Genomic DNA, 27,488 nt, shown 5'->3' with positions numbered 1-27,488 from the left:
TTCAGAGTAGTGGTTAAAGTTAGGGTAAGGGACTAGGGAATACATAATGTCAATGAGTGTCCTCACAAAGATAGCATTACAAGGACGTGTGTGTGTGTGACTGAACCAGAGTTTTATCTCAAAGTCTGTTTAAAATGTCATAGTGTTGTTTATTTTAAGCTGCGTTCACACCGGACCTTTTGTTTTTCGAACGAGCGTTTAATCGCCCAGGCGAAAAAACGCTGGGGCTCGGAGCAACAGAGCGTTTTTTGGCTCTGTCGCTCCAGATGAGAAATCCCAACTCTCCGGCCGTCAGTCGCTCGTCGCTCAGCGCTGATTGGCTGCCGTAATGGCTAACAGGAATGCCAGCCTTGTAACCATGGTGACCGATGCTGCCGGCCAATCTTGGTCTGGAGCAGGACTAAGGTGAAGATTAACTCCGCTAATGTTAAAGACAGTTACACACTCACTGTCATCATGTAATGATACAATGATACAATAAGATATAAAATAGTGTAATTAATTAAAGGGACAACGAGGAGTTTTGGAAAAGCGAAGCGTTTTCACACTACATTTATGAGCCTCCGCGCACCGTGAAATTCTTTGACCGGCACAAGACAGACTCATGTTTTCATTCATCAATAATTAAAGTCAGAGGTTCAAAGACGATCACATACCGGCGTAGTTCCGACCATAAACGGCGATTCAGCTACGTTATTCTCATGACTCGCCACGAAACCTAAAGTAAGGAAGCGCTGGTCGGCTCGACCAGCATTTCCACCACCACTAATAATAACAAAATAACGATAGAGACAAAACGATATATTTATCGAAAATGGAGCCATTAACAAGTGGTAACGTAGATTCATCCACATTAACGTGAGACTTTTTTATTGTCGCGGAATTTTTCGTTCTGCCGATGGAGAAACTCCTCGTTGTCCCTTTAAAAACACGAACTATAAACTATTATTGGATGTTCGGAGACTTTGATGAAGATCAGGTGTAGAAGTTCTCGGCCAACTTCCTCATCCTCTTGTTGTCTCTGACTGAGGGGGGGGTCGTGGTCGGGGGGGCCGGGCCCATGCGGGACGACACCCCCCCCTCCTCCTCCTCCTCCTCCTCCTCCTCCCCCTCCCCCACCCTCACCCCACCAAAGTCCACCTGGTCTCCAGCCTCCGCCCCCCCCTTCAGCTCCCCCTTGGCCAGGTTGGGGTGGAAGCAGCGGTAGTAGAGCAGCTTCAGCACCAAACCCCCCAGGTAGACCGACACCACCGTCGCCGTGGTGACGGCACTGTCCACCAGAGGGATTTCAAAATAAAAGTCCTCGGCCGTGCTCCTCCAGCTCCACAGGCCGCACAGCAGCAGCACGTCGGCCGCCATGGCGCCGTGGTACAGCGCCGCCCGGGTGCGGGTCAGGCCCCCCCCCACGTTGAACCAGTTGAAGTACAGGATCAGAGCCACGGTGCCGCGGTACAGCGCCTCCCCCCCCGGGCTCTCCATGAAGTCCGTCCCCGCCCGCCACACGCAGAAGCAGAGCAGCAGCCACCAGCACAGGAAGTGGGCGGGGACGAAGCAGGGGAAGGCGGAGGAGAAGAGCGCCAGGGCCACGAGGCGCGAGGAGAGGAGGAGCAGGTTCCACAGGAAGTAGACCACCGAGGAGGCGACGGGCTGCACCTCCTTCTCCGGCAGGAAGGAGCGCAGGGAGCGGTGGTAGGTGGTGACGCTGTAGGCCAGCGCCGAGGCCGAGCCCAACGCCTTCAGCACTGGGGGGGGGGGGGGTTAAAGGAGGACAGACACATCATTAGAAAGTGAAACATGCTGATTCTCTGAACACATTGTTGCTTCACAGGTCAAAGGTCACAGGACCTGACAGAGGCTCCGCCCACCTGATAACACCTGAACTTTGACCTTTGACAGAGTCCAACTCCCTCTGTCCTCTCTACAGAGACATAGAATCCACTATGTAGAATCAACTATATACAATCCACTATAGACCTTTTCAGAGAGTATAAACAAATACAGGTGTTACCAAGGATAGTAATTAAGGCTCCATTCCATTTAGTGTACCAGAGCGTTTTCTAATGAGCCACACCTGTCTTTGTTTATACTCTCTGAAAAGGTCTATATAGAATTCACTATATACAATCCACTACATAGAATCCACTATAGAGACTATATACAATCCACTATGTAGAATCCACTACATAGAATCCACTATATAGACTATATACAATCCACTATATACAATCCACTATGTAGAATCCACTATATAGACTATATGCAATCCACTATGTATAATCCACTATATACACAATCCACTACATAGAATCCACTATAGAGACTATATACAATCCACTATGTATAATCCACTACATAGAATCCACTATATAGACTATATACAATCCACTATGTATAATCCACTACATAGAATCCACTATATAGACTATATACAATCAACTATATACAATCCACTATGTAGAATCCACTATAGACTATATACAATCCACTATGTGTTATTCCATTTGTGTTATTCTAGATACATGTATTATTACAGATGTGTTATTCCAGGTGTGTCATGATCAGGTGTGTTGTCACCATGGCGACGGCGGTCCAGGTGGGCGGGGCCTGTTACCTGTGATGGGGTCGAAGGTGCGTCTCTGCAGGATGAGCGTGAGCATCAGAACCAGCTGAGGGGAACTCTCTGCAAACGTCTCGATGATGCGTAACAGGCTGACGTCATGCGTCAGGAAGACGGCGACGTCTCTGCTGACATCATCACGGAAGAAGCTCCGCACCCACAACTCCAGCACGCCAGCGTGTCTGAGGACACACACACACCTGGGGTCACCTCTGACTCCTCATCGTCACACGATTATAAACAGAGATCCTCTATATACTAACAGGATGTCTCACTACAAGCTGCTCCAATCATATGAAATCTAACAGCTTCACTTCCTGTCTCCTAAAGTGGGCGTGGCCACGTCTCCTAAAGTGGGCGTGGTCACGTCTCCTAAAGTGGGCGTGGTCACCGATCTCCTAAAGAGGGGGTGGTCAACGTCCCTCCACCTCCTGTTGTGAACGTGTGGAGTTGTCGTAAAGGAAAGTGAAATATTTAGATTTTCTTATGATAATGTTAAATATGTGCACAGCTAACAGTCAGATTATAAAAACAACGTTAGCGTGGGCGTTCATCAACATTAGTTCTCGTTTTATAAATGAACATTTTTATGATATTATGAATATTTAGTTCAGTGACTGGAGCAAAAGAATCGACCATAATCTGAGCTCATGTTCACTTCTCCCATCAAGACCTGCTGCTGCTGCTGGTTCTTAAAGGGGGCGGAGTCACGGTCTGCTGGTCTCCTAAAGGGGGCGGAGTCTCTGTCTGCTGGTCTCCTAAAGGGGGCGGAGTCACAGTCTGCCTGTCTCCTAAAGGGGGCGGAGTCGCAGTCTGCTGGTCTCCTAAAGGGGGCGGAGTCACTGTCTGCTGGTCTCCTAAAGGGGGCGGAGTCACGGTCTGCTGGTCTCCTAAAGGGGGCGGAGTCACGGTCTGCTGGTCTCCTAAAGGGGGCGGAGTCACGGTCTGCTGGTCTCCTAAAGGGGGCGGAGTTACGGTCTGCTGGTCTCCTAAAGGGGGCGGAGTCACGGTATGCTGGTCTCCTAAAGGGGGCGGAGTCACTGTCTGCCGGTCTCCTAAAGGGGGCGGAGTCACAGTCTGCCGGTCTCCTAAAGGGGGCGGAGTCATGGAGAAACCCATGGGACACTGAAACAGTTAACTGACTCAGAGTGGAGCGTCTTGTTTCTGAACCGTCGTTGATACAAATAATGACCAGCTCCTCACACTGTTACTATGGTGATTAATACACCTGATCAGGTTCTTTAGGAATCGATCAAGTGTCAGTGAACTCAAACTGTGTTTATTGATCATAACTTCATTAGTATCAGACTGTGATCAGTGATTAATTAACTAATTAATGACTCATCATGTTTGTTAAGGTACATTGTGTAGGAATTCCTCCCATCTAGCGTTGTGGTTGTATATCTCAAACAACTCAATCGTATTTTTCATGCTGCATTCACGTGAAATTGGGCAGACAGCCCGCTCCATGTATATACGTATGAATGATATGAACGGCAAATTCAGAGCTTACCAGAACACTTCAGTTTGTTGATGGGGGGGATTACTGATTAATGAAAAAGATACTTTTGAACCAAATAATCGATTTTCCTGAATAGAGAACAGGAGAAGTTACACAATGTCCCTTTAAGAAGTGGGAAACTTCTTAAAGGAGGAGGGAAGAGGGGGGAGGAAATTGAAGAGAAGGAGGAGGAGGAAGAACATCCTGTGTTTGTGTTTCTCTAGTTTAGAGGAAAACGAAACAGAAACAGTTGATTCATTCCTAAGCGCTGACATCATGATGATGATGAAGTGTGTTTGCTGTGTCATGTCGTGTCATGTGTGTTATTAACATTCCTGACACGGTGTCGACGTGTTGTTTCCCGTAACTGGAAGAGTTTCTCCAGAAGTGTAAATATGTTCAGAGTAAAGAGCCCGAGGCCGAGGAGCAGCAGAGGGAGGGAGGCTGCACCTAAACGCACCATGCACCTGAACGCACCACAAACTCAAATTTCAGGGCTCCATATTTGGTATTGTTTACCAAATAAATTCAAGTTTTCACTCGCACGTGACAAGACAAGCAGGTCACCTACACCGACCCCGTTGTAATCTCACCAGACGGCAGAACACCATCAAATACAGAGGGATTCTGTTATGGAATGAACATCATCAATTAGCTGACAGCTCCTCCTCCTCCTCTGCAATATTCAAAAAGAAACTACTGTTGAAATTAACAGAATAACAAAACATGGTTTGACTTTTGGAGTAGTGCCTCATGTTTTTTTTTCTCGTTTTTCTCTTTTTTGTGTTTGCATTTAACTTAATTTATCTGTATCAGTTTTTTTCTTTTGTTTCGCTTTATTTTCTCACCTCTTAGTGTTGTTATCATTACTACTACTATTTCAAAGGAGGTTAAATCGAAAGCAACTGGACTAAATAGTAGTAAAAAATAGTAGTAAATCGAAAGCAACTGGACTTAGTTATTTGTCTAGACTCTAGATAAATAACTAAGTCCAGTTGCTTTCGATTTAACCTCCTTTGAAATACTATGACCTGGAAAAATGAGAATATGCACCGGCCTACTACTACTATTATTTTTACTATCATCATCTTCCCTTATCTTTATTTCTTTTCCTTTCTTTTCTTTTAATTTTAATTTTGTTATTTCTCCACCTTGCACAAGGTATGTGATTATTATTTCTTTACTGTGTTTCAATTATTTGTTAGGTCAAGGTGAGGTCATGTTATAAGGCTTTCAGGTTTCAGAACTCACCCGCACATTTTTCTTTTCCTATCTTTCTCACTAGTAAGAGAGGTAAGAAAATGTTTTGTTTTGTCACATTTTACATATGCAAATAAATAAAGTCCTGGATGCAGCAGCTCGTACCTGCAGTAGATGCCGAGCTGCAGCAGGTGCAGCAGGCGCAGCTGACACAGGGTCAGGCTTTTCTCCAGCCGGGTGTTCCTGTTGAAGCGGTCGTAGCTGTACCAGAGCCAGCTGAACATCTGGACCAGCAGCGACGAGCCCAGCAGCAGGAACAGCAGCACGCCCAGCGCCACCAGCGCCCGCTCCCGCCACAGGGACACGGCCGCCACCACGTCCAGCACGATGTCGGCCAGCAGGAAGCACAGGCCCAGGCAGGTGGACAGGAAGTCCACCCAGGAGAACCGTGACACGGCCATGGAGCTGCTACATGCCGCCGCCGCCGCCGAGCTGCTGCCGCCTTCACCGAACACACAGCAAACTGACAAACTGACAAACTGAAACTCAGCTCAGAGGCAAAGTTCACTTTTGAAACACAAAGCCCCCGCCCACAAAGCTCCACCCCCCCCCCCTCCTTCCTCGCACCACAGTCGCTCTTAAAGGGCCAGGCGCCATGGAAACACAGAGACAGACTCAGGAACAGGAAGTCACAGTCGTTCCACTTTAATCACAACAAACACGTTTGTTTTTAAACTTTACACAACAACCAGTTCCACACACACACACACACAACAACACACAGGTAAACACACACACACCTGCAGCGCTGTGACGTCATCACAGGTAAACACACACAGGGACGATGGTGAAACTACATTCACAGGTTCTGGAGCAGCAGCTGGAACAACAAACACACACACACACACACACACACACGTCCTTGTACTTCTATCTTTGTGAGGACACTCATTGACATAATGTATTCTCTAACCCTAACACCTTAACCATCCAAAACTAATGCCTAACCTTAACCATTACTCTTAACCTAACTTAAACCTAATTATAACCTAAAGTCTTAACCCTCCGGCCAAAACGTCCTCACTTCCCAAAAATGTCCTCACTCTGTTGGTGAAAAACTGTTGCCGGTCCTCACAAGGTAGTAAGTACAAGAACACACACACACACATCTGGTTGAACGTCTCTGTCTTAACTAAATATAATAATAAACTATAATAATAATAATATTCTATCTAACAACAACAGACAACATCATCAGCTCTTCAGTTGAAACAAAGTGAATTATTTGGTGTAAAAGGTAAAAACTTCATTTGTGTGTAAAGAAAATAAAACTTCTGCTTTAGAAAAAACCTCCAGGAGAAAAAACAGTTATTATTATAATTAATAATAATAACATTATTATTATTATCATCATCATCATCATCATCAATATGGTGAAATTATTCTGTCTGTAGTGTTGCATCAATGTGACGGTACGGTGGCTGAACAGGGTCAAAGGTCAAACTGCACCAGAGCAGAGAGCAGCGTTAGCTTATTCATGGTGTGTGTCAGAGCGCCACCTGCAGGTCTAAAGAGTTTATGTTTGTGTTGATGTTTTTACTCTGTGGCGTGTGGCGTTCAGCCTGTCTGTCCTCGCCAGCCGCCGTAGGACAGTAGGACAGTCTGGGGTACGGTCGGTACGGTGGCCTGTGAGCTCACAGCCGCGTGTTCTCGGTGGTGGCGGCGGTGGCAGCGGCGGCGTCTCCGTGCCGCCCGTAGAAGTGTGCGGCGTGGCGAGCCATGCGCCTGTTGAGGAGGGGGGAGGACGGCGCTCCGTCCTGGACGGACGCGTCTCTGAAGGACACCTCGGCGTCCGGCAGGTCGTCGGGCAGGTCGGGGTCGCGTGGCGGCGGCGGCCTCCAAAGCCGCGGGTGGAAGCAGCTGTAGTACAGAGCTTTGACCAGCAGCCCCAGCACGTAGGACGCCGGCAGCGCCGCCAGCAGCACGGCGCCGTACGGCCGCGTCCACACCGGGTCTCTGTAGAGCCACCAGGTCAGCAGCAGCACGCCGCCGTCGGCCGCCATGAAGGCGTGGTAGATGAGGCTCCGCCCCCGCGTGCGGCCCTCGGCCACGTTGAACCAGCTGAAGTACCAGATCAGACCCACGGTGGCGCGGTACAGCCGCTCGCCGCCGGCGCTGTCCATGAAGCTCGTCCGCTGCCGCCACGCCCACAGCACCAGCGCCGCCCACAGCAGCAGGAAGTGGGCGGCGACCCAGCCGTCCAGCACCGAGGCGAAGAGCGCCACGGCGGCCACGCGCGGCGCCATGAGCAGCAGGTTCCACAGGAAGTAGACGAGGGAGGAGCTCCAGCCCTGCTGCGCCTTGTCGGGCAGGAAGGAGCGCAGCGAGCGGTGGTAGTCCACCACCATCCACGCCATCGACGTGGTCGACGCCGCCACGCTCACAACTACACACACAGGAGCACACGGTCAGAACGACAAGTGAACGCACCACAGCTGATTCAGATTCAGGTGAAAAGTCATTTTCATAAAAACAAGATAATGTTTCACTTAAAGAGACAGTTCAACATTTTTATCCAACAACTCCAAAACGCTCTGGTGGACAAGTTGTGACCTGCACATTCACCACGCTATGAGATAATAACACAACGTTACCAGACAGAGTTGTTTTAGAGGGAAATGCAGAGACTGCTTGATGAAAAACTGTCCCTGAAGGCAACACGCATCAGCAGTTTTGCATAAATTTACCTCTGAAACAACTCTGTCTGGTAACGTTGTGTTATTATCTCATAGCGTGGTGAATGTGCAGGTCACAACTTGTCCACCAGAGCGTTGTGGAGTTGTTGGATTGTGTATTTGATGAGTTTGATGATGAGGGAAACCAAGAAATCCCATGAGCCTCCGTAGCGTAGCTCTGAGCAGCTTGCGGCTCTGCTCCGCCGTTCTAAAAATAGCTTGCACCGACAATTAAAGGTAACGAACCTACTGCTATGACTATAGGGATTATGGTGATGGGCCAGTTTGACAAAATGTTGAACTATCCCTTTAAACAAAAACAGGAGAATAAATAGGATACAAGGCAGATTTACTAATATTAGTCAATAAATGTCAGTGTGTGTGTGTGTGTGTGTGCTCACACTGCACGGTGCGTGCCCGGTTGGTGCTCAGCATGACGTAGACCATGAGTGTGAGCTGAGGAGCGCTCTCACAGAAGGTCTCGATCAGTCGCAGCATGCTGAGGTCATGGGTCAGGTAGACGGCGTACTCTGACCCCGCCTCCTTCCGCCACCACACCCTGAAGCCCTGACGGATGGCCGACACGTGTCTGAGGAACACACACACACACAGAACAAAACAAAGAAAACAATTATCTGAAACGAGGCGTTCAATGACGTCTCTCATATTTTCTCGGCTCATTAACTCTTTAAGTCTCTTTATTCGCCTGTTTAACCTGTCACCTGTGATGTACCTGAGATCAGCTGATGGGAAATCCTGTTTGCTTTGCTTGTGAGCAGAGAGAGGGAGTGATCAGAGTAGAGCTGCAACAATTAATCCAACAATAATCGATCTAATAATCAGTTTGAGTCGTTTTATTAAAGAAAAAAAGTCAAAATTCTCTGATTCGAGCTTCTTAAATGTGAATATTTCTGGTTTCTTTGTTCCTTTATGACAATAAACTGAGTCTCTCTTTGGTTTGTGGACAAAACAAGACATTTGAGGACGTCGTCTGGTGGTTTGAGAAACACTGGTTGATGTTTTACAACCAACAACTAATCGATTAATCATTTATAATCAACAGACGAATCGATAATGAAAATAATGGTTAGTTGAAGCCCTAGATCAGTGGCTAAAGGCTGATTGAGTCTATGTTTGATAAATCTATGAAGAAATAAAGCAAAGACATCATAAATGTAGAGACTGTAGAGAATTAATTCATGTACTTGTTTCTGGATAAATTGTATCTACTTTTATTCATCTTTTTATCCATTGATTAACTATTATTAGTATTATTAGTATTATTATTATTATTATTATTATTATTATTATTATTATTATTATCAATAGTAGTATTCATAATAATATGAATCCTAAAATGTGTTTTTATCTTTGAATAGAACTTGTTCTGGACATTATCACTGTTTTCTACTGACTCAGTGATTAATCAATAACCAGCTCTGATTGGTCAATAAGTGGTGGTGTGTTTACGGAACTTGGGGCTAAGTTGGGTCATCACTGAGTTTATGCAACTTCCACATGTTGAGAAACACGTGGGGAATAATAAAATAAAAAAAAGTTGAAGAATATTATGTCAGTTTGAGTTTCTGATCAATGTATTGATTATGTATTGGTGTACCGGGCTGTACCTGCAGAGGAAGCCCAGCTGCAGCACATGCAACAGGCCGGACAGCTGCACCCGGTCCCCGAACAGCACCGTCTGCGCTCCGGTCTGCGCGCTGAAGCCCGGCAGCTCCCGGTCGTAGCGGAACCAGAACCAGCTGAACATCTGGACCACGACGGAGGACTGGACCATGAGGCCGACCAGCACGCCGAACCACAGCAGCTCCCCGCGGCAGTAGAACTCCGCCGCCGCCCAGATGTCGGAGCCCCAGTCCAGCAGGAAGGTGCAGACCCCCACCACCGAGAAGATGAAGTCCACCCAGGAGTACCGGGAGAACCGGGACCGGGAGCCGGCGGCGGTGGCGGTGGCGCGCTCCATGGCGAGCCCGCGCACCGAGCAGCAGCAGCAGCGGGAGCGCGCCCGGTGGAAAACCTGCATAGATATAGATATAGTGAGTAGACGCCGCGTTCCCAGGCAGCTCTATTGAGTGGAATGCGTCCACGCGGCCGCCATCTTGGTACGGGGGAAGCCGTGTCTACTTACTGCACTAGTAACCATTAAAATCACCATAACTCACTGAATATTCAACCGATTGTCAAGCCGTTTGGTTTATTATAAATGTCAGACGTATATTTATGATACAACAACAAAAAAATTGTTTTGTTTTGTTTTTTGAAATTTTTTTAACATATTTTTTTAATGTATTAAACATACACTTACATACTCAGACACACACCCACATGCATAAATACACTAAAATTTGTTCTACAAGGGTCTGACCGGGTCTGGCTGCTTGTCAGACGTATAAGTGTCTATGGTCAGAAACCGACCCAAGATGGCGGCGCTATTGACGTACATTGAGAAGCGTCTAGTCATATATATATCTATGGTAAACCTATACCTGTTGCTGAGCGGCTGCTAACTCTCACAGCTAGCGACGAGCCCCGTTAGTTCCCTCCAGAACCGAACCGGCTCCACGACGGTCTTCACCCCGCTGAAGGAAAGCCGAGTCCAGTCCCGCTGAGCCGCCGCCGGCCGCTGCACCATGGTTCACAGCCGAGGAAAGAGTCCGAGGAGCGGGAAGTTATTACTCAAGTTAAAAACCGCCATAACGGAGCAGATGGTGAGTTTACAAGTAGTGAGCAGCGTTAGCCCCGCCCACCGCCGCCAGGGGCCTGCGCGTGTCCGAGCGCGGCCACGGCTGAAGCCCCTGAAGCAGTTGGTTGATTAATAGGTCGATTATGTTTAAAAACAGGAACAACTCAGTTCCTCATCGCTGCTGCCACTGTTTGGTGTTGTTTACTTTAGTTTTAGACTGTGCTGCTATGAATCCTGGGTAGATGCCTACCTGCCCCCCACCCCAGGAAGACCCTTTGCAGGTCCTTCATTCGCCATAAGCTGATGAATGCAAAGTACTGTAGGGTTAATATATGCAATCAGCCAGGTACTTAAGTTCAGAGAAACAAACACAATGAGGCACTTTATTTATGACTGTTTTTATTTTCCTTTAAGTTGGTTTTTGCTCCAGCTTGCATATTAAAATGTTTTATTCCCTACTTGCACACACTGTCTCAGAATGTATAAATGTTTGCCTTGTTAAGTCGGTGACTGTAAGAACTGAATATCCAGTGGTAGTCTGATTTGTGGGTATACTGCTTTTTAGGGGGGTACACTGTTCATACCTGTTTTGTTTTTTTTGTAGTGGGTATACTGAAATATTAATGCATTTCCAGTGGGCATCCTGAGTATACCCGAGTATCACAGACTGTGAATATCCCTTCTGGGACAAATAAAGCGTTCTGACTCTGATTCAGATTCTGAAGACTGTTGAGCCCTGTTTATATGTCTATGGTTGACCTCAGCAGAAAGTGTTTGTGTTAAAGAGTGAAACAATAAGAGGAAGACTCTCTCCTCAGCCTGAGAATAAAGTGACTTCACTTTTTTGGCTTTAAATGGATGGGTATTTATTTATTTATTTATTTATTTAATGACTTTTCTTGCTTTAGACTAATAAATGAGTTTAAAATTGGCCTAACAACTGACTTCTGACAACAGAGGCTGATTCTGAGCATTATCTGATCATCTTAGAGGTTTTTCTTTTCATGTTTTATGTGAATATTCACTGTTTTTCTCTGTTAGTATAATGTGAATAATCAGAATCAGAATAGGCTTTATGCACAGCTCCACTACTTCCTGAACTTAAACAAGCTCCTTTATTTCCTGTCTTACATTATTGGACAAACTGATTAATTCATTGTTGTGACTACTGAGGTCAGAGTCAGACACACCTGGATTAATCAGTTTGTCCAATAATGTAAGACAGGAAATAAAGGAGCTTGTTTAAGTTCAGGAAGTAGTGCATAAAGCCTATTAGAATCAGAAAATGTTTTTATTGCTAAGAGCAGTAAAGGTCACTTTACAGCACATGGAACTTGGCATGGAGTCAGGTGCAGAAAAAAGTTATGACAAAAATGAAAAATAAAACATTAAAATTACAATAAAATAGAATAAATTAAAAATATATTCTAGTACAAAAAATACACATATACTATATTCAATTTAGGATTTATATACAATAGAATAGAATAAAGATAGATTCATAGATAGATGAAACTGGATTCTGCCCGTAACCATATAGATATAGAAGATGTTTAAAAAGAAAAAGGAAGCCGAGGTCCGACCCGGGGCATTAGACCTGTTTGCACTGCAGGAGTTCCCGGTAAAGGAACTTCTACAGTACAATTACAATAAAATAGAATAAATTAAAAATATATTCTAGTACAAAAAATACACATATACTATATTCAATTTAGGATTTATATACAATAGAATAGAATAAATATAGATTCATAGATAGATTAAACCAGTTTTTAAAACCCCCTCAGTACAGCTCTGATTGGTGGAGAGAGTTAAAGAACCTTTTGTACTATTTGACCTGAGAGTCAAAACGCAGGGCGCGTTTCTTTACCACGCTGCCCGAGGCCACGCCCCCTGCGGCGCGTGTCCGAGCCTCCTCCGCCGCGGGAACGCGCCTCCTCCTGCTCTTGTGTGTGTGTGTGCTGCACGGTTCCGGTCGGACCCACCACTCTTCGGTAGCAGCGCAGCAGCAGCAGCTAACAGGATGTCTCGGGTGTACATCGGCCGGCTGAGCTACAGGGCCCGGGAGAAGGACGTGGAGCGGTTCTTTAAGGGCTACGGGAAGATCCTGGAGGTCGACCTGAAGAACGGGTGAGACGCGGCGGCTTCAGTCCGTCCCTTTGTCCGGGAACACGACGCGCTGCCCGGGGCCTTGTGGAGCGCAGCAGGCCGCCGAGCAGGCTAACCGCTAACACACATACATACATACAAACAAACACACGGTCCATCGATAGATAGTGTGAATTATTGATCATTATCGATGTATTGATTTATTTATCTCCCTGTTGGTTTATTGAACTTTAATGATCCGAAGAGTCGGTTCGTGTTGGCGGGCTCCCGCGTGCTCCGTGTCCCCTGCACACCACGGTTAGCATTAGCATTAGCTTTAGCATCAGTTAGCTCGCGTTAGACGTGGCAATGTCACGGGCGGTTGTCGGTCGGCGTGTGTGTGTGTGTGTTACAAGCACAGCGCTAACTAAACAAACAACACCACCTCTCTCTCTCACACACACACACATTTGTTCAGATGTGTGTGTTTTTTATAAAGTGTTTTGTAGCATTAGCTTCCCGTTAGCACCAGGTAGATCCTCCCTTTATCTGCAGGTATAACGGCCGTTAGCTGCCGAGCTAACAACAACTAGCCGATGGAGGATGTTTGAAATTTAAAACTGGACTCGGTTAGTTCGTGTTATTGTTTCAGATAACATGAGCAGAAGGAAAATAAAGCAAATATCTGACTCTTACTCACACATGAGAAACTGGATCTTCAGTATCTTTAATTAAACCATCTTTGTTACCTTTTGTTTGTAAAAGCCACTTTAGTTTGAATCGGCTTCTACATGCAGTCAGCGGTGAGAATCACATCCACCAGAATCCATCTATAAATACTAATCTTTACAGTCCTTTATTTAAATTAAACTAATAGAGTTATTCCTCCACTTTGTCTGAAAACAAAAGCGTTTCACACCAACTTTTCTTTTTTATGGCAGCACAGTGACCTCTAAGGTAAAGTTTTAGGGGCCCCACACTGTAAACTCACGTGTAAAACAACCATGCACATTTTCATTCATGATCCACACACACATTGGGCCTGACGCCTGTAACAACATTTCACCAGTGTTAAAAATAAATAAAAAATACAGCAGATTTACTGGTATCCCTCCACCAATTTTTTTTTTTTACAAACTTTTAGGGGCACACACCGTAAGTCCACTTGCAAGGCAAATATTCACATTTCCTTTTCATTCACAATCCTCCCACACACCGGTGATGATAAATTCCTGTTCCACATTTCACCAGTGTTAAAAAAAAGGCCTAATTTACCGGTTGCACATGTGTTAGAAGGCGAAAACTTTACCTGTACTGTTATGTGTGTGAATGGGTGGATGTGATGTACTGTAAAGCGCTTTGGGTATCGTTCAGGTATAGTAAAGCGCTATATAAATACAGACCATTTACCATATAAACAGGAAACGCCTCCATTTTGGGGCAGAGTCTGGAGCCCTGAACAAGATGAATGTGTGTTGTTGCACCAGGTGTTAAACGACCCCCTCTCCCCCTCCCTCTCTGTTTCACAGGTATGGGTTTGTTGAGTTCGATGACCCCCGCGACGCAGACGACGCCGTTTACGACCTAAACGGCAAAGAGCTGTGTGGCGAACGGGTCATAGTGGAACACACCAAAGGCCCCCGCCGCGACGGGGGGTATGGAGGAGGGGGAGGAGGAGGAGGTGGAGGGGGAGGAGGAGGAGGAGGAGGAAGGAGTAAGTGTCCAGAAAAGGGTGTGTGCTTTTATTTCACTGGATTTCTACTGTCATTTTTACTACAGCCAATCGTTTGATCTGCTAAACGCTGAGAGCTCGTCATTGGTGGCTGGTGTGCACTCGGTTTACATCCCGACCGGTCTGAGGCAGGCGGAGGACGCTGTGATGATGTCGCACGTCTAAAAACACTGACCCAGAGTCAGATCTGTAGAAGTTACTGAAGAACCGGATCGCTGTTCGTGTTGATAACGAGCCACAAGGCAGCGGACCGGTCTTCGTGTCTCATTGTCTCTGAGCTTCACTCACTCTTTACATCACCAGCGTTCACTCAGTACGTTCACACGACAGGCAAAAGACTGATAGATATAGATGAAGATGTTTTTAAAAAAGAAAAGGGAAACCGAGGTCTGACCCGGGGCATTAGACCTGTTTGCACTGCAGGAGTTCCTGGTGAAGGAACTTCAACAGTAACGTCCTCTTATCTCTGCGATGTGCAGCAGTTCAGATTATCACGCAGTCGTTGTGCAGCTTTTTCCCTGCTTTCTCATGAAGCTGGGTTTTTAATCGCCGTCTCAGTCGTCACGTAATCGTGCGATCGCATATTTACTACAACTTCTCCCATATTCTCTCCTTTTCCGACTGTGAAGATGCTTTTTTAACAACGCAGAGTTTTAAAAATGCCTCTTTAGGGGCTTTGTCTTGGCGTCACATCCCACTCTGAGAGTCTGACCAATCAGCTCAGAGTAAATCTCAAGCTCCCACCCGGGAGTTTTTCTCGATTTGCCCCGTAAAAGTTCCTGTAGACGGTTCCTGCAGTGGAGACGCTCCTACTTGTTTTATATTTTCAGTGTCCAGTCGGAAACTGTAGTTGAGAACCGACTTATTTATTCCCAGTTATTAACCAGGTGACAGAAAAGTGAACAGGACGAGAGTCTGTATCTGTAGAGGAGGAGACAGCGTCAGGTTTTAGATGTGAGCTGAGAGCAGTCAAGTTTAAGAAGTTTATTATCACACAGATGTACAAGTACATGCATTGTGAGAAGCTTTTTTTTTTTTTAATTTAACCTTTATTTAACCAGGCGAGCAAATTAAGAACAAAATTCTTATTTTCAAGTGCAGCCTGAAGGGGAAGGGGAAGGGGAGTGCTAAAAGTGAAAACAAGGTTATATAAATTACACAGAAAAATTCAATATAATACAATAAAATACAATGAAACAGTTAATCAATAGGGCTTATGTAGAGAAATAGATTAAAGAAACAGTAAATGAATAACAATATACTACAGTAAAACCTATCTGAGCTGTTGGTGTGAGCGTACTGACTGGTCCTGGTGCAGTTTCACCCTCAGTGGCCTGTTTAACATTCAGGCGTCTCTGCTTCCTGATTGGTCGTCCACACTGAGCAGGTGAGGAGCTCGTCTCCTCGTTGCTACTCGAGAGATTAAACTCGTGTGCACCAGAGCCACCAATGACTTGACAGTGTGATGATGATGATGATGATGAATATGTGATGGGGAGATGGCTTACTGATAGACAGGGATATAATAATAATAATAATTCTAATAATAATAACGATAACATGTCTTCATTTGAATATTGTAAACCTTCTGATTGTCACATATCTTGTAATCTATTGATGTCTTATTATTCCGTTTTTTATTTTATTTAAATGACTGTCAATTTAAAGGTAAAGATTTAACAAAGAACCTCAATGTTTTAATTGAAAGAGTCCTTTGCTGACTGCCTGCCCCTATTGCTGGCCATGGTGTCCCCCCTTTCCAAGAGTGTGGTTTGACCATTCTGGGCCCCTGGGCAGACCAAAAAAGGGAGCCATTGTGAATGAAGACCGCTTTTCCCATTAGGCCCAGGCCGGGTGGTGAGGATGCCATGGGGTTAGGAACAGATGTGGGTTCAGCTCTTCTAGGTGCCTGACAACAACAGCACATGTTTGTAACAGTCAAATGTTGTTAGTTTAGGTTTAGGTTTAGGTTAGTTTAGCCTGATTTAGTTCACCGTAAGTACTTCTTCCTCCATCAGTTATTGTTTCTGACTTTGAGTTGTGTTTTGTTTCTTAGCTACAGAACAGAACAGAATAGGCCTATTGAACTTTTACCAAAACCTACTCAGCTAAACTTTGTCTTTGTCTACTAGGTTTTTTATAAAAACAAAGCTTTGAGAAATAAGTAGGGTTTTTTTTTTTAAACAAAAAAAAAAAAGAAACAAAAGGTTTTTTTAAATCAACTTTATTTTTTTCTTTTTGTAAAGTTTTTCACCTTTTTCTTTCCCCTTTTTGTTTTCCTTTTCCCAAGTGAATATTGAGATATTGAGTAGAGAGTAGCAGGAGTTTAGTGTAAGTGCAGCCGCTGGCCGCCGCTCTGGGACTCACTCTGTCTTGTCTCCTTGTTGCCCTGAAAGGTGGATATGGACGCTGGGGCAGAGACAGATATGGTCCACCCATACGCACTGATTATCGCCTCATTGTTGAGAATCTTTCCAGCCGCTGCAGCTGGCAGGACCTCAAGGTAAAACACACATTTCACCTCTTTTCTTCTTTACCTTTTCAGGTTCAGGTAACTTTATTGATACCAACGAGTTTCACAGTCGTCGAAACATCCATCACAGTTCAAACAATTAAAACAAGAAACAAATTAGAGGCGAAAAAGTGCTGCAGTCCATTTAAAAAAAAAAGAAGAAATAATTCAAAAAGCAAATTTCCTACAGATAAAGGTTAAAAAAAAAACAGTTAAATAAAATGAGAATAAATCAATGGGTACGTTTACATGGACAGTTTCAATCGGTTTCAGAAAGGTTTGGGAGACCAAACCGATTGAAAATACTTCATGTAAACACCTCAAACCGTTTCAATTACCCCAAACCGGTTGAAATTCCAACCAGATTGAAGGGGGTGGTTTAAACCTTTTCTAAAGAGATCTGTCTGTCATGTATACACTTGAAACGGGTTGATCCCTGGCTGCGTTCGTTCGGGACTTGACGTACGTACGCACGCACGCACGCTTGAGCACGTACGAGCCGTGCCTGCCTGGCTGTCACTCACGTGAAAATGTCCGTGTAATATGGGAAAATGTCGAGCAAGAAATTTCATAACGGACTGGCGGGTCATGAGGAAGTTCTGTTTCCACTTGGTGTCCGAAAATTCATGCAGAGAGAGGAGGAGGAGGAGGAGGAAGCGGTGCGCCGCCGGTGTTGTGCCGAAAAGAGACTACCTGCCCGGGCTAGGGCTGGGTATTGTTGAGAATCTCACGATTCGATTCGATTTCGATTCATTAGGTCACGATTCGATTCGATATCGATTCGATTCGATATTGATTGAAATGCTTCGATATCGATTCAGTATCAAGCAGAAATACACAAATAAGAGTACCAGATTTTTTTTTTTTTAATAATTATTTGTTTAGTTTCATGCCTTATGAACAGCCATAGTATAACTCATAGCATAACAAAATATGACACTGCTTTAACACTGAACTACAGTGCAGCTAAATTTAAATTAGGCTATGTGATACTTTCCTCTTGGAAAATAACTCATAACATTTTGAGTAATAAAACAATACAAAACAATATTATTAATAATAGTTGACTGCACAACTGAAAATATTGTAGCGACCCCGCAGTAATGTTCTTGTTATGATGTTTAAGTTCTGTGATTTCTGACTGACTGTCAATGTGTATGGTACGGGCAGGTGGGATGAGAAACTGAGGGGCTGGGGTGAGTGTGAGGAAGACAGAGTCCTGTCTGTGTGTAGGTGAGTGAGTGAGGAGGAGCAGAGGAAGAAGTGAGAGCAGCTGTCAGATAAGTTCAGGGTTTCCCGCAGCGCTTTCCTGTTAAGGCGGCCGCCTTAACAACAAAGAGCTGCCGCCTAAACTAACGTCTTAAAAAAAAAAAAAAAGTAGCGATATTCGCCGCCGCCGCCCCCCCCCCGTCGGACGATGGCCGTATCCTCTCACACACATACACACCACAGAGAAGCACGCATGCATAACAGCAGCGCGTGTTGAAAGCGAAAGTTAATACGGCACGGCGCGGTGCGTCCCTCCCCCGACGATCGATCCCCGCTGCTGCTGCTACTCACTCCCATATTGTTATGGTTTGGTCTAGTGCGGCCCCCGTCCGTACAGCGCGAATCACACGAGGGTGTTGCTCGCAGCGCCCCCACTGGCCAGGGGCTTGAATCGATTCAGAAGATTGCTGAATCGATATTGAATTGCAGAGAAAAGAATTGCAATGCATTGCTGAATCGATATTTTTACCCAGCCCTAGCCCGGGCAGTCGTTTTTCTGCAGGTAGCCTCTTTTCGGCACAACACCGGCGGCGCACCGCTTCCTCCTCCTCCTCCTCCTCTCTCTGCATGAATTTTCGGACAACAAGTGGAGAGACTCTCTCTTCTCTTCCTGCTAAAATGAGGAACATGCCACGCTGCTGTTTAATACAGAGAAATATTATAACAGCAAAGACTGCGCTCAACAAACGATGTATTTCGGCACAGCTGTAGCACTTCCATAATCAATACTGTTGTTACCATAGTAACGCAATCACTCACGGCTGCGGGCACATTCGAAGCGTTTGTTTCGTCGGTGCATGTAAACACCCAACCAGTTTACTTTGTAACCCATGTATACGCTCAAGCTGAAATCTTCAAACAGATTGATTTAAACCAAACCTTTCTGAAACCGTTTGAAACTGTCCATGTAAACGTACCCAATGAGACAAAAATCACTCAAATTTAACCTTAACAAAGCTGTTTTTGTAATATTTTTATTGACATAATGCAACAATGTGACATTTACATCCATTAGCTCTGGGATGATATTCGATTTAAATTCACCCTTTGTCAAGTCCCGCCCTCCATGGTTACTGTTGCTAGGTTGGACAAATAATGGTCACAAAAAGGTTAATTCCCATTGGAAACAATTTGAAAAGGCAGATTTAAATTGCTTGTAAGGAAATTTTGAATTAACTTATCTATCAGGAAAATCGTGTATGTGATAGACAGGCTAAGCTAAAGAGCGATTGAATGGGTATTAGCCTACATAACATTTCCGAAAAGTGGTGAAAAATCATAGTTTTGGTTGGTAGCTAGCTAACGCTTAAAGGGATAGTTCACCCAAAATTGAAATTTCACTCATTATCTACTCACCCTCATGTCGACTAAGGGCTGGGAGAAGTTTCAGAGTTATCCGTGCCTTCTCTGAGTTGCAACATTTTTGCAAGCTCCTCTTCCCTGTTCGTCAAATTTGGACGAATATATCGTATCAATACAAGACGGACATTACATACGAGCAGCATGGAGGTATTTGGATGTTTTTTGGTGTGTCTTTTTGTTACAAAGACAGTTGGTATCCATTTGCAACCGTCATATGGACATGCACTGCTACGCCGAGACCCCCTGTAACTCAAGAGAAGTCCCGGAGGACTCTGAAACTGTCGTAGCGGAAATAATGAAAGTAATGGCAAACAAACACTGCATATCTCCAAAATCAGGCAGGTTTCCAGGATGCCAAGTAGCCTACCCATTTTAATGTAACAATGGGCTCTTTGCACAACTCCAATACTTCCTGAACTTAGTGCTGCTCCTTCATTTCCTGTCTTACATTATTGGACAACCTGATTAATCCAGGTGTGTCTGACCATTGTGACTACTCAAACACACCTGGATTAATCAGGTTGTCCAATAATGTAAGACAGGAAATGAAGGAGCAGCACTAAGTCCAGGAAGTAGTGGAGCTGTGCAAAGAGCCCATTGCCGATGAGAACCGGTGTCGAAAGGGAAAAAAACAACAACAATCGATCACAGACTTCATGATCGATTACCATGGCAACGAACGAAGCTTCGATTTTTTTTGGGTCAGTCCTAGTGTCTACAGATGATATCAGGAGACGTATAGCCCCTCAAAAAAAATGCACATCACATGTGAACTCCCCCGCCCCCCATCACCACCACCAAAAACAAAACCTCCCAGGATCAATTTTTCCCTCCTGGTGTTAAACCAACCGTTTCTGTTGTGTATAAAGACTGAGACATTTGAACCAATCAGAGCGGTTCGTTCCGGCTGCAGCTCATGTTGTAGGCAAGGCATCTTTATTTATATAGCACATTTCATACCAAGGCAACTCAATGTGCTTTACATAAAGACAAAACATTAAAAAAAAGAAGCATAAGACAGAATAAAAACAAACAAAACACTAAAAACAGAGTTAAAACCAAAAGCAAATAAAAGTAAAAGGAAAAAAAAATAGATAAAGTTTTAAGTTCTCAGCTATAAGCACGTGAAAAGAGAAATGTTTTTAACCTGGATTTAAAAGTGCTTACTGTTGGGGCTGATCTCAGTTCTGCTGGTATTTTGTTCCACTTGTGAGCAGCATCACAGCTAAATGCTGCTTCACCATGTCTGGTCTGAACTCTGAGCTCCACTATCTGACCTGAGTCAGTAGATCTCAGAGCTCTACTGGGTTTATAATCTACTAACATGTCATTCATGTATCCTGGACCTAAACCATTCAGTGATTTGTAAACCAGTAGCAGAACTTTAAAATCTATTCTGTAGCTGACTGGGAGCCAGTGTAAGGTCTTAAGAACCGGGGTGATGTGATGTGATCTCTTTGTTCTGGTTAAAACTCGAGCTGCAGCGTTCTGAATGAGCTGCAGTCAGAAAACCGTTACAGTAGTCTAGTCTACTGGAGATAAAAGCATGAATCAGCTTCTCCTGATCAGTTTGGGACATAAAACCCTTAATTCTGGATATGTTCTTAAGTTGATAAAAGGCTGATTTGGTTGTAATGTTTTCCCTCCTCCTCGCTGTGTGTTCAGGACTACATGAGGCAGGCGGGCGAGGTGACGTACGCCGACACCCACAAGGGGCGCCGTAACGAGGGCGTGATCGAGTTCCGTCTGTACTCGGACATGAAGCGCGCTCTGGAGAAGCTGGACGGCACCGAGGTCAACGGCAGAAAGATCCGGCTCATCGAGGACCGGCCCGGTGCTCGCCGCAGCCGCCGCTCCTACTCCCGCAGCCGCAGCCGCTCCAGGTGAGACCGCAGCGCCGCCCGTCACCGTGGCGACGCCATAACACCATGACAACAACAACAACGCCCAGGGCCGATACTCACAGAGTCCCCGTCTGTTCCTCAGGTCCAGATCCAGGAGCCGCAGGTCCCGCAAGAGCCGCAGCCGCAGTGAGAGCAGCAGCCGCAGCCGCTCGCACTCCAGGTGAGGAACAGACACACACCTACACAACACCTACTGCTACACAACATATACACAACCGATACAGCTACACAACATCTACACGGCTACACTGCAAAAATTCTAAATCTTACCAAGAATATTTGTCTTATTTCTAGTCAAAATGTCATTTCTAGTCAAAATAAATCTAATTATACTTAAAATAAGACTCATCACATTAAAAAGTAGCTTGTTTTTAGACACTTTAAACTTTTTTCAAGCAAATTTTCCACTTTAAATAAGTTTTTCTTTCTTATTACAAGCATAAAAAACTTTTTTTTTAAAAAATTTTTATTTAGCCTTTATTTAACCAGGTAAAAAGACCCGTTGAGATCGAGATCTCATTTTCAAGGGTGACCTGGCCAAGAGGGCAGCAGCACACGTCGTCAACATTATAAAAATACATTACAATATTACATTATAATAAATAGGGCCATAATACAGTAGAGGTTAAAACAAAAGTGCAAGGAGCAAGGGGGTCATGGTGATAAGGTTGGTCAGAAAAGGCCCCGCTCAATTGATTTTTGTTGTCGGACCTTTAAGAAGTGACGAAAAACATTAAAAGTTCAGACAATTTCAGTTCAGCCTGGAGGTTGTTCCATGTTGATGGAGCGGCGTAACTAAAGGCTTTTTTCCCTAATTCAGTCCGCACTCTAGAAATGTTCAAACAATAAATATCACTGGACCTTAAGGCGTATCGATTTTCTGTTCGACGGAGGAGTGAACAGAGGGAACTTGCTTTCACTGGCAGATTTTTCTACTTATTTCAATTGAAGATTAGTTTGAAACAAGTGAAAAGTGTCTAAAAACAAGTTAATTTTTAGGTGATGAGTCTTATTTTAAGTGGAAAGAGATTAGTTTTGACTAAAATTGAGACATTGACAAGAAATAAGACAAATATTCTGGGAAAGATTTAGAGTTTCTGCAGTGTACACAACAGAAAGAGTTTGTGGAGGACACGGAGAGGGAGCAGCCTGAGCCAGAAGTCACTGACGCTGCTGATCAGTGAAACTGTGGAGCCACACGGCCGCCATCTTGGCTCAGTCTGCCCCCCCATCCCCCCTCAGAGCTTTAAACCTCTGGTTCATGTTCTACTGAAACAACCACAACGTCAAACGGTTTGGTTTGTTCTGAACGTCAGTAATACAGTTCTGATGCTGATACTTAAAAGGGACAGTACGTAACTTATTTGGCTTTTTATCAGCGACAATCAAATATTGTTTTCATAAATACGTAATTACCAAAGTCTAATCAGAGTCACATACAAATGAAAGTGTTCTAATTGTTTACAAACCCAGAGGTGGCGCTGCCCCCACCTGAAGCTGCCACGTTGCATCACCATCTATGAATACAGTAGCCAGGAGGGGACAAACTATTTATTTATTTATTTATTCATTCATTTTGGACATGTTAACATGGCCGAAAGGGCAAGCGGGAGAAGCAAAAGCTTATCTAGTCCCGCCCCCAGTACCCTAGGTTTGTCTTTCAGGTTTTACCTTTAAATCCTCCTGTGTTGTTACATCATGTAAATCTAGGAATCGTGTAAATCTAGTTAATCGGCGTTTAATACCAAGATTAATTGTGAAAACAAGTAATTGTGACATCCCTAGTTGAAGTGTGTTCAGTGTGACCAAAAGGAAGTGTTGATGTGACGTGTTGTTGTCTCTGTCGTGTCCTCAGGGCGGCGTCTCGCTCTCGCAGTCGCTCCCGCAGCAAGAAGAACAAGAAGACCAAGAAGGAGGAGGAGGAGCGCAGCAACGGAGCGCAGAAGAGCAAGGAGCGCAGCCGCAGCCGCAGCCGCAGCAGCCCCAAGAGCAAGAAGAGCAAGAAGGACGGGAAGAAGAAGAAGGACGACTCCCGCTCCAGGTCCCGGTCCCGTTCCCGGTCCCGGTCCCGATCCGGGATGAAGGACCGCTCCAGGAAGTCCGGCTCCAAGAGCCGCGAGCCGGCGAAGAGCGACGACGAGGGCGGCGAGCCGGAGAGGGGCTCGCGCTCCCGTTCCCGCTCCCGCAGCCCGGCCGAGTCCAAGTCCAGAGCCCGGTCCAAATCCAAGTCCAAGTCCAAGTCCCGGTCCCCGTCGCCGGCCAAGGCCCGGTCCCGCTCCCGATCCCGCTCCGCTTCCCGCTCCGAGTCCCGCTCCAAGTCCCGCTCCCCGTCTCGCTCCCGCTCCCGTTCACGCTCCTAGTTCAGAGTTTGGACTGTGTCACTGCCCCCCTCCCTTACCCCCCCGTCGTCCAATCACATTCCCCACAACACTACCCCCCCCTTGCCCCTCCTCCCCCCGGCCCCTCCCCCTCCTGTTTTTGATAAGTAGCTGTAGAACCAGGCTCAACGTCTCTGCACTCGCTTCTGTTTGTTTGACTCGTACTCAGCAGGTCGCTGCTCCGCCGCCACTGCACCGACAACCCTCCCTCCCTCCCCCCAGAACCCCCTCGACCCCCCTGACCCCCCAACCCCCTCCCCCTCCGCGGTGCAATCTCACTTTTATAAGTTGAACCCATGATGGTCTGTGTCTTAGCCTTTTTTTAATCCAGTGTAGAAGCAGCTGAGTGGCTGCTCGCCTCCTGTGAATCCTTGTATCGTTTTATTTCAGATTAAAATGCCTGTTCTGGACTTCAGCTCCGTGTCTCTGTGTCTCTCTGTGTGTGTGTGTGTGTGTGTGTGGCTGTGTGTGTGTGTGTGTGTGTGTGGCTGTAACCATGGCAACGACCTCAGTGACAACAATTACAGTTTCTCTCCACTGGTTTGGCTCATTTCTCTAAACAGAAATCACATTCTCTAAACTCTCAGATCGTTTGGTAAAACAGTGATACAGTTCAGTTCAACACCACATCTCACTGGTAGAAGCTCGTATCTCTCCTACAACACTTCACTCATGAGTCAAAACTAAATTTCCTTCTCATATAAATAGTCTGTTTCCCCAAAAATGCACCGTCCCTTTGGCATCGTCTGAGCACTAGTCAACATGTTTAGATGAGCGTTGAAACATCCCTCATGTCGTCCTCTCAGTCTGAGCCCAGAGCTTCATTCACTATAGTTACTGGACTAGTTTTATTGTCTAGCTAACAGAATACAACTGTGTATAAAACCCCAGGATTTTATGGTAAGAGTATCCTGTAAGGTTTGACATCACACGTTGCACTCATACTGTCAAGGAAAGGTAGCCATTGTTATTCACACGTAAAGTAACTTCCATTCATCAGAGTATGAAAATGTATACAGCATCATATACTGTAATATAAACACATGAACAAAAACAAGGACAATGATATGTAGCCTACAGTGCTGTTAATAAATCTATGGTATTCATCTTCATTGCTGAGAATTAGTGGAATTTAGGTCGACTCTCAAACTTCAGAATAAAATCTATTTCTCCAGTCTAAGAATCAGTGCTGCTGCTCCAGATGTTTCAGAGCCTCCAGATGTTCCTCAGTGTGAAGAGCAGAGAGACGTTCTGTCTCTGATGACGAGCAGCTGATCAGACGACATCGTTCTGACAGAGCAGGTTTCATCCAGAGCTGCAACTAACTATTATTTTCACTATCGATTAATCTGTCGATTATTTAAACGATTAACCGATTAGTTGTTTGGGCAATAAAATGTTAAAAACATTAAAAACATCAATCAGTGTTTCTCAAACCACCAGACGACGTCCTCAAATGTCTTGTTTTGTCCACAAACCAAAGAGAGACTCAGTTTATTGTCATAAAGGAACAAAGAAACCAGAAATATTCACATTGAAGAAGCTGAAATCAGAGAATTTTGACTTTTTTTCTAAAAAAAAACTACTCTGATTATTATTAGATTATCAGAATAGTTGAATAATAGATTATTGTGCGATTAATCGATTAATTGTTGCAGCTCTAGTTTCATCCCCGGTTTAAAGCAGAAGTAAGCGATATTTTTGTGTTAATATAAGTCTTAAATAGTTATATCTTCCGACAGCAATCACTTACATAGAGTGTTTGGTCTGAAACACGGGTCTGTCAGTCACTCTGCTCTGCTCTGAGCCGAGGAGAAAACTTTTCTTGTATCCTACAAGTTTTATCCAATGAGGAGAGAGAACGGCATGAAGGGCTGTGTGTGCAGCCAAGGGATGCGCCTGAATGTGGTGACGTAGGGACGAGGACCAATAGATCCATGACGAGGGCGGGGGCTGCTAACTCCATCGGCTGACAAGAAGTTATGGTGCGTTCAAGGCAGCCCGTAACTCGTGTTTTTCCGACCTGTGAAGTGGTACCAGTTCGATCTGGTACGAGTTCACGGGTCGGAAGTTACGAGTGGCCGTTATAGTGACTTTCACCGGTAAAACAGGTCGGAAAAACACGAGTGGGTTGCCTGGAACGCTACAAAGTCTTAAGTTGTGACTTGAAGCTGTAATTTACGATTTCAAAAGCCTGCCTCGAACGCAGCATTAGCCAAAACGACCGGATCGCTTACTTCTGCTTTAATAAGAGACGTCATCTCACCAACAACGTGACACTGAATTAATGAAGTGGAAACATTTATCTTTGATTCGTCCCCAGTGTAAATATATTTAGTATTATTTTATAGATTATTGTCAGAATACAGTTGAATCTAAACTCCCATTGGTCATTTAACTGTTCACTGAGACGTTTCTATCTTAGAGAAGGATTCTCTTCAGTGATTGGTCGTTGATGATGATGTCACTCTCCACCCACAATAAGAAAGAACCAGGAGCAGCAGAATCAAAAATATGATCAATTTATTAATAAAGAGACAGATAAACAATAATCAGCTGGGGGGGGGGGGCTGTACAGTCTGTAGATGTGTTGATGCAAAACAAACAGAAGCAAACATGCAGAGAGAGAGAGAGAGGGGGGAGGGGCTTAACAGTCTGACAGGAAGTCCAAATAAGGTCAGACTGAGACAAGCAGCTGATTGGTTAATGAAGCAGATCAACAGGTTCAGTTCTTTTCTTTGTGCATCGACGCTGAAGGAGCCGGGAATCGAACCACCGATCTCTGGTCACACACCTGGCGTCAACATGGACCACACTGAAGGACACGCCCCCCTCTGCAAGAGGCCCCGCCCACTGCCACAAAGGACACGCCCCCCCCCAGCACCTCCACGTCGTGCTTCAAACGGATAAAACTTTATTTCATCTTCAGAGTTGAACACTGATTCTCTCTCTCTGCCCCCCCCTCTTCCTCCCTCTCTCTCTCACCTTCTCTTCATCCCTCTCTCTCCTCTTCCTCTCTCTTTTTCTCCCTCTCTTCTCCTCTTCCTCTCTCTTTTTCTCCCTCTCTTCTCCTCTTCCTCTCTTTTTCTCCCTCTCTTCTCCTCTTCCTCTCTCTTTTTCTCCCTCTCTTCCTCTCTCTTTTTCTCCCTCTCTTCTCCTCTTCCTCTTTCTCTCCTCTCTCCTCTTCCTCTCTTTTTCTCCCTCTCTTCTCCTCTTCCTCTCTCTTTTTCTCCCTCTCTTCTCCTCTTCCTCTCTCTTTTTCTCCCTCTCTCTCTCCTCTTCCTCTCTCTTTTTCTCCCTCTCTTCTCCTCTTCCTCCCTCTCTTCTCCTCTTCCTCTCTCTTTTTCTCCCTCTCTTCTCCTCTTCCTCTCTCTCTCCTCTTCCTCTCTCTTTTTCTCCCTCTCTTCTCCTCTTCCTCTCTCTTTTTCTCCCTCTCTCTCTCCTCTTCCTCTCTCCCTTCACCCCCCCCCCCCTCCCCCTCTCTCACAT

At 45.3% G+C, this 27,488-nt stretch overlaps 3 protein-coding genes across 4 annotated transcripts; 1 reads left to right on the top strand and 2 right to left on the bottom strand.

The window, feature by feature from the left end:
- Positions 1 to 940: 940 nt before the first annotated feature.
- On the bottom strand, positions 941 to 5,836 carry LOC146977999 (XK-related protein 8-like). Its single transcript, XM_085790780.1, has 3 exons — positions 5,484 to 5,836; positions 2,612 to 2,799; positions 941 to 1,742 (listed from the first exon to the last, which is right to left on the bottom strand). The coding sequence occupies exons 1-3, from the start codon at positions 5,777 to 5,779 to the stop codon at positions 976 to 978; spliced, it is 1,251 nt and encodes a 416-aa protein (XP_085646906.1). The 5' UTR covers positions 5,780 to 5,836; the 3' UTR covers positions 941 to 975.
- Positions 5,837 to 6,002: 166 nt separating this feature from the next.
- xkr8.3 (XK related 8, tandem duplicate 3) lies at positions 6,003 to 11,025 on the bottom strand. Its single transcript, XM_085790779.1, has 4 exons — positions 10,558 to 11,025; positions 9,682 to 10,088; positions 8,455 to 8,642; positions 6,003 to 7,764 (listed from the first exon to the last, which is right to left on the bottom strand). The coding sequence occupies exons 2-4, from the start codon at positions 10,032 to 10,034 to the stop codon at positions 7,013 to 7,015; spliced, it is 1,293 nt and encodes a 430-aa protein (XP_085646905.1). The 5' UTR covers positions 10,035 to 10,088; positions 10,558 to 11,025; the 3' UTR covers positions 6,003 to 7,012.
- A 1,657-nt stretch (positions 11,026 to 12,682) lies between these two features.
- On the top strand, positions 12,683 to 24,408 carry srsf4 (serine and arginine rich splicing factor 4). Of its 2 annotated transcripts, XM_085790775.1 has the most exons (6): positions 12,683 to 12,884; positions 14,372 to 14,574; positions 16,971 to 17,077; positions 21,383 to 21,600; positions 21,704 to 21,781; positions 23,477 to 24,172. In XM_085790775.1, the coding sequence occupies exons 1-6, from the start codon at positions 12,778 to 12,780 to the stop codon at positions 23,979 to 23,981; spliced, it is 1,218 nt and encodes a 405-aa protein (XP_085646901.1). In that variant the 5' UTR covers positions 12,683 to 12,777; the 3' UTR covers positions 23,982 to 24,172. The 2 variants fall into 2 exon arrangements, with proteins under 2 accessions (XP_085646901.1, XP_085646902.1); XM_085790776.1 differs by lacking the exon at positions 12,683 to 12,884 and having other exon boundaries at positions 14,553 to 16,479; positions 23,477 to 24,408.
- Positions 24,409 to 27,488: the final 3,080 nt, after the last annotated feature.

The sequence above is a fragment of the Trachurus japonicus genome, chromosome 11, assembly GCF_045865225.1.
Source record: "Trachurus japonicus isolate A0001 chromosome 11, Traja_1.0".
Classification (NCBI taxonomy): Eukaryota; Metazoa; Chordata; class Actinopteri; order Carangiformes; family Carangidae; genus Trachurus; species Trachurus japonicus.
The sequence above is the reverse complement of the archived record's forward strand: the minus strand, read 5'-3'. Positions and strand labels throughout refer to the sequence as shown.

What these genes read in the sequence shown, in the direction of transcription:
- LOC146977999 (XM_085790780.1), bottom strand. Translation starts at nt 5,779, where the DNA reads ATGGCCGTGTCACGGTTCTCCTGGGTGGACTTCCTGTCCACCTGCCTG. An exon ending in CAGCTCGGCATCTACTGCAG is followed by an intron (nt 2,800 to 5,483) that starts GTACGAGCTGCT and finishes GTGTGTCCTCAG; the next exon opens with ACACGCTGGCGTGCTGGAGT. An exon ending in CACCTTCGACCCCATCACAG is followed by an intron (nt 1,743 to 2,611) that starts GTAACAGGCCCC and finishes CCCCCCCCCCAG; the next exon opens with TGCTGAAGGCGTTGGGCTCG.
- srsf4 (XM_085790775.1), top strand. Translation starts at nt 12,778, where the DNA reads ATGTCTCGGGTGTACATCGGCCGGCTGAGCTACAGGGCCCGGGAGAAG. An exon ending in GAGGTCGACCTGAAGAACGG is followed by an intron (nt 12,885 to 14,371) that starts GTGAGACGCGGC and finishes TCTGTTTCACAG; the next exon opens with GTATGGGTTTGTTGAGTTCG. An exon ending in GAGTAAGTGTCCAGAAAAGG is followed by an intron (nt 14,575 to 16,970) that starts GTGTGTGCTTTT and finishes TTGCCCTGAAAG; the next exon opens with GTGGATATGGACGCTGGGGC.
- xkr8.3 (XM_085790779.1), bottom strand. Translation starts at nt 10,034, where the DNA reads ATGGAGCGCGCCACCGCCACCGCCGCCGGCTCCCGGTCCCGGTTCTCC. An exon ending in CAGCTGGGCTTCCTCTGCAG is followed by an intron (nt 8,643 to 9,681) that starts GTACAGCCCGGT and finishes TGTGTTCCTCAG; the next exon opens with ACACGTGTCGGCCATCCGTC. An exon ending in CCGGGCACGCACCGTGCAGT is followed by an intron (nt 7,765 to 8,454) that starts GTGAGCACACAC and finishes CTGTGTGTGTAG; the next exon opens with TTGTGAGCGTGGCGGCGTCG.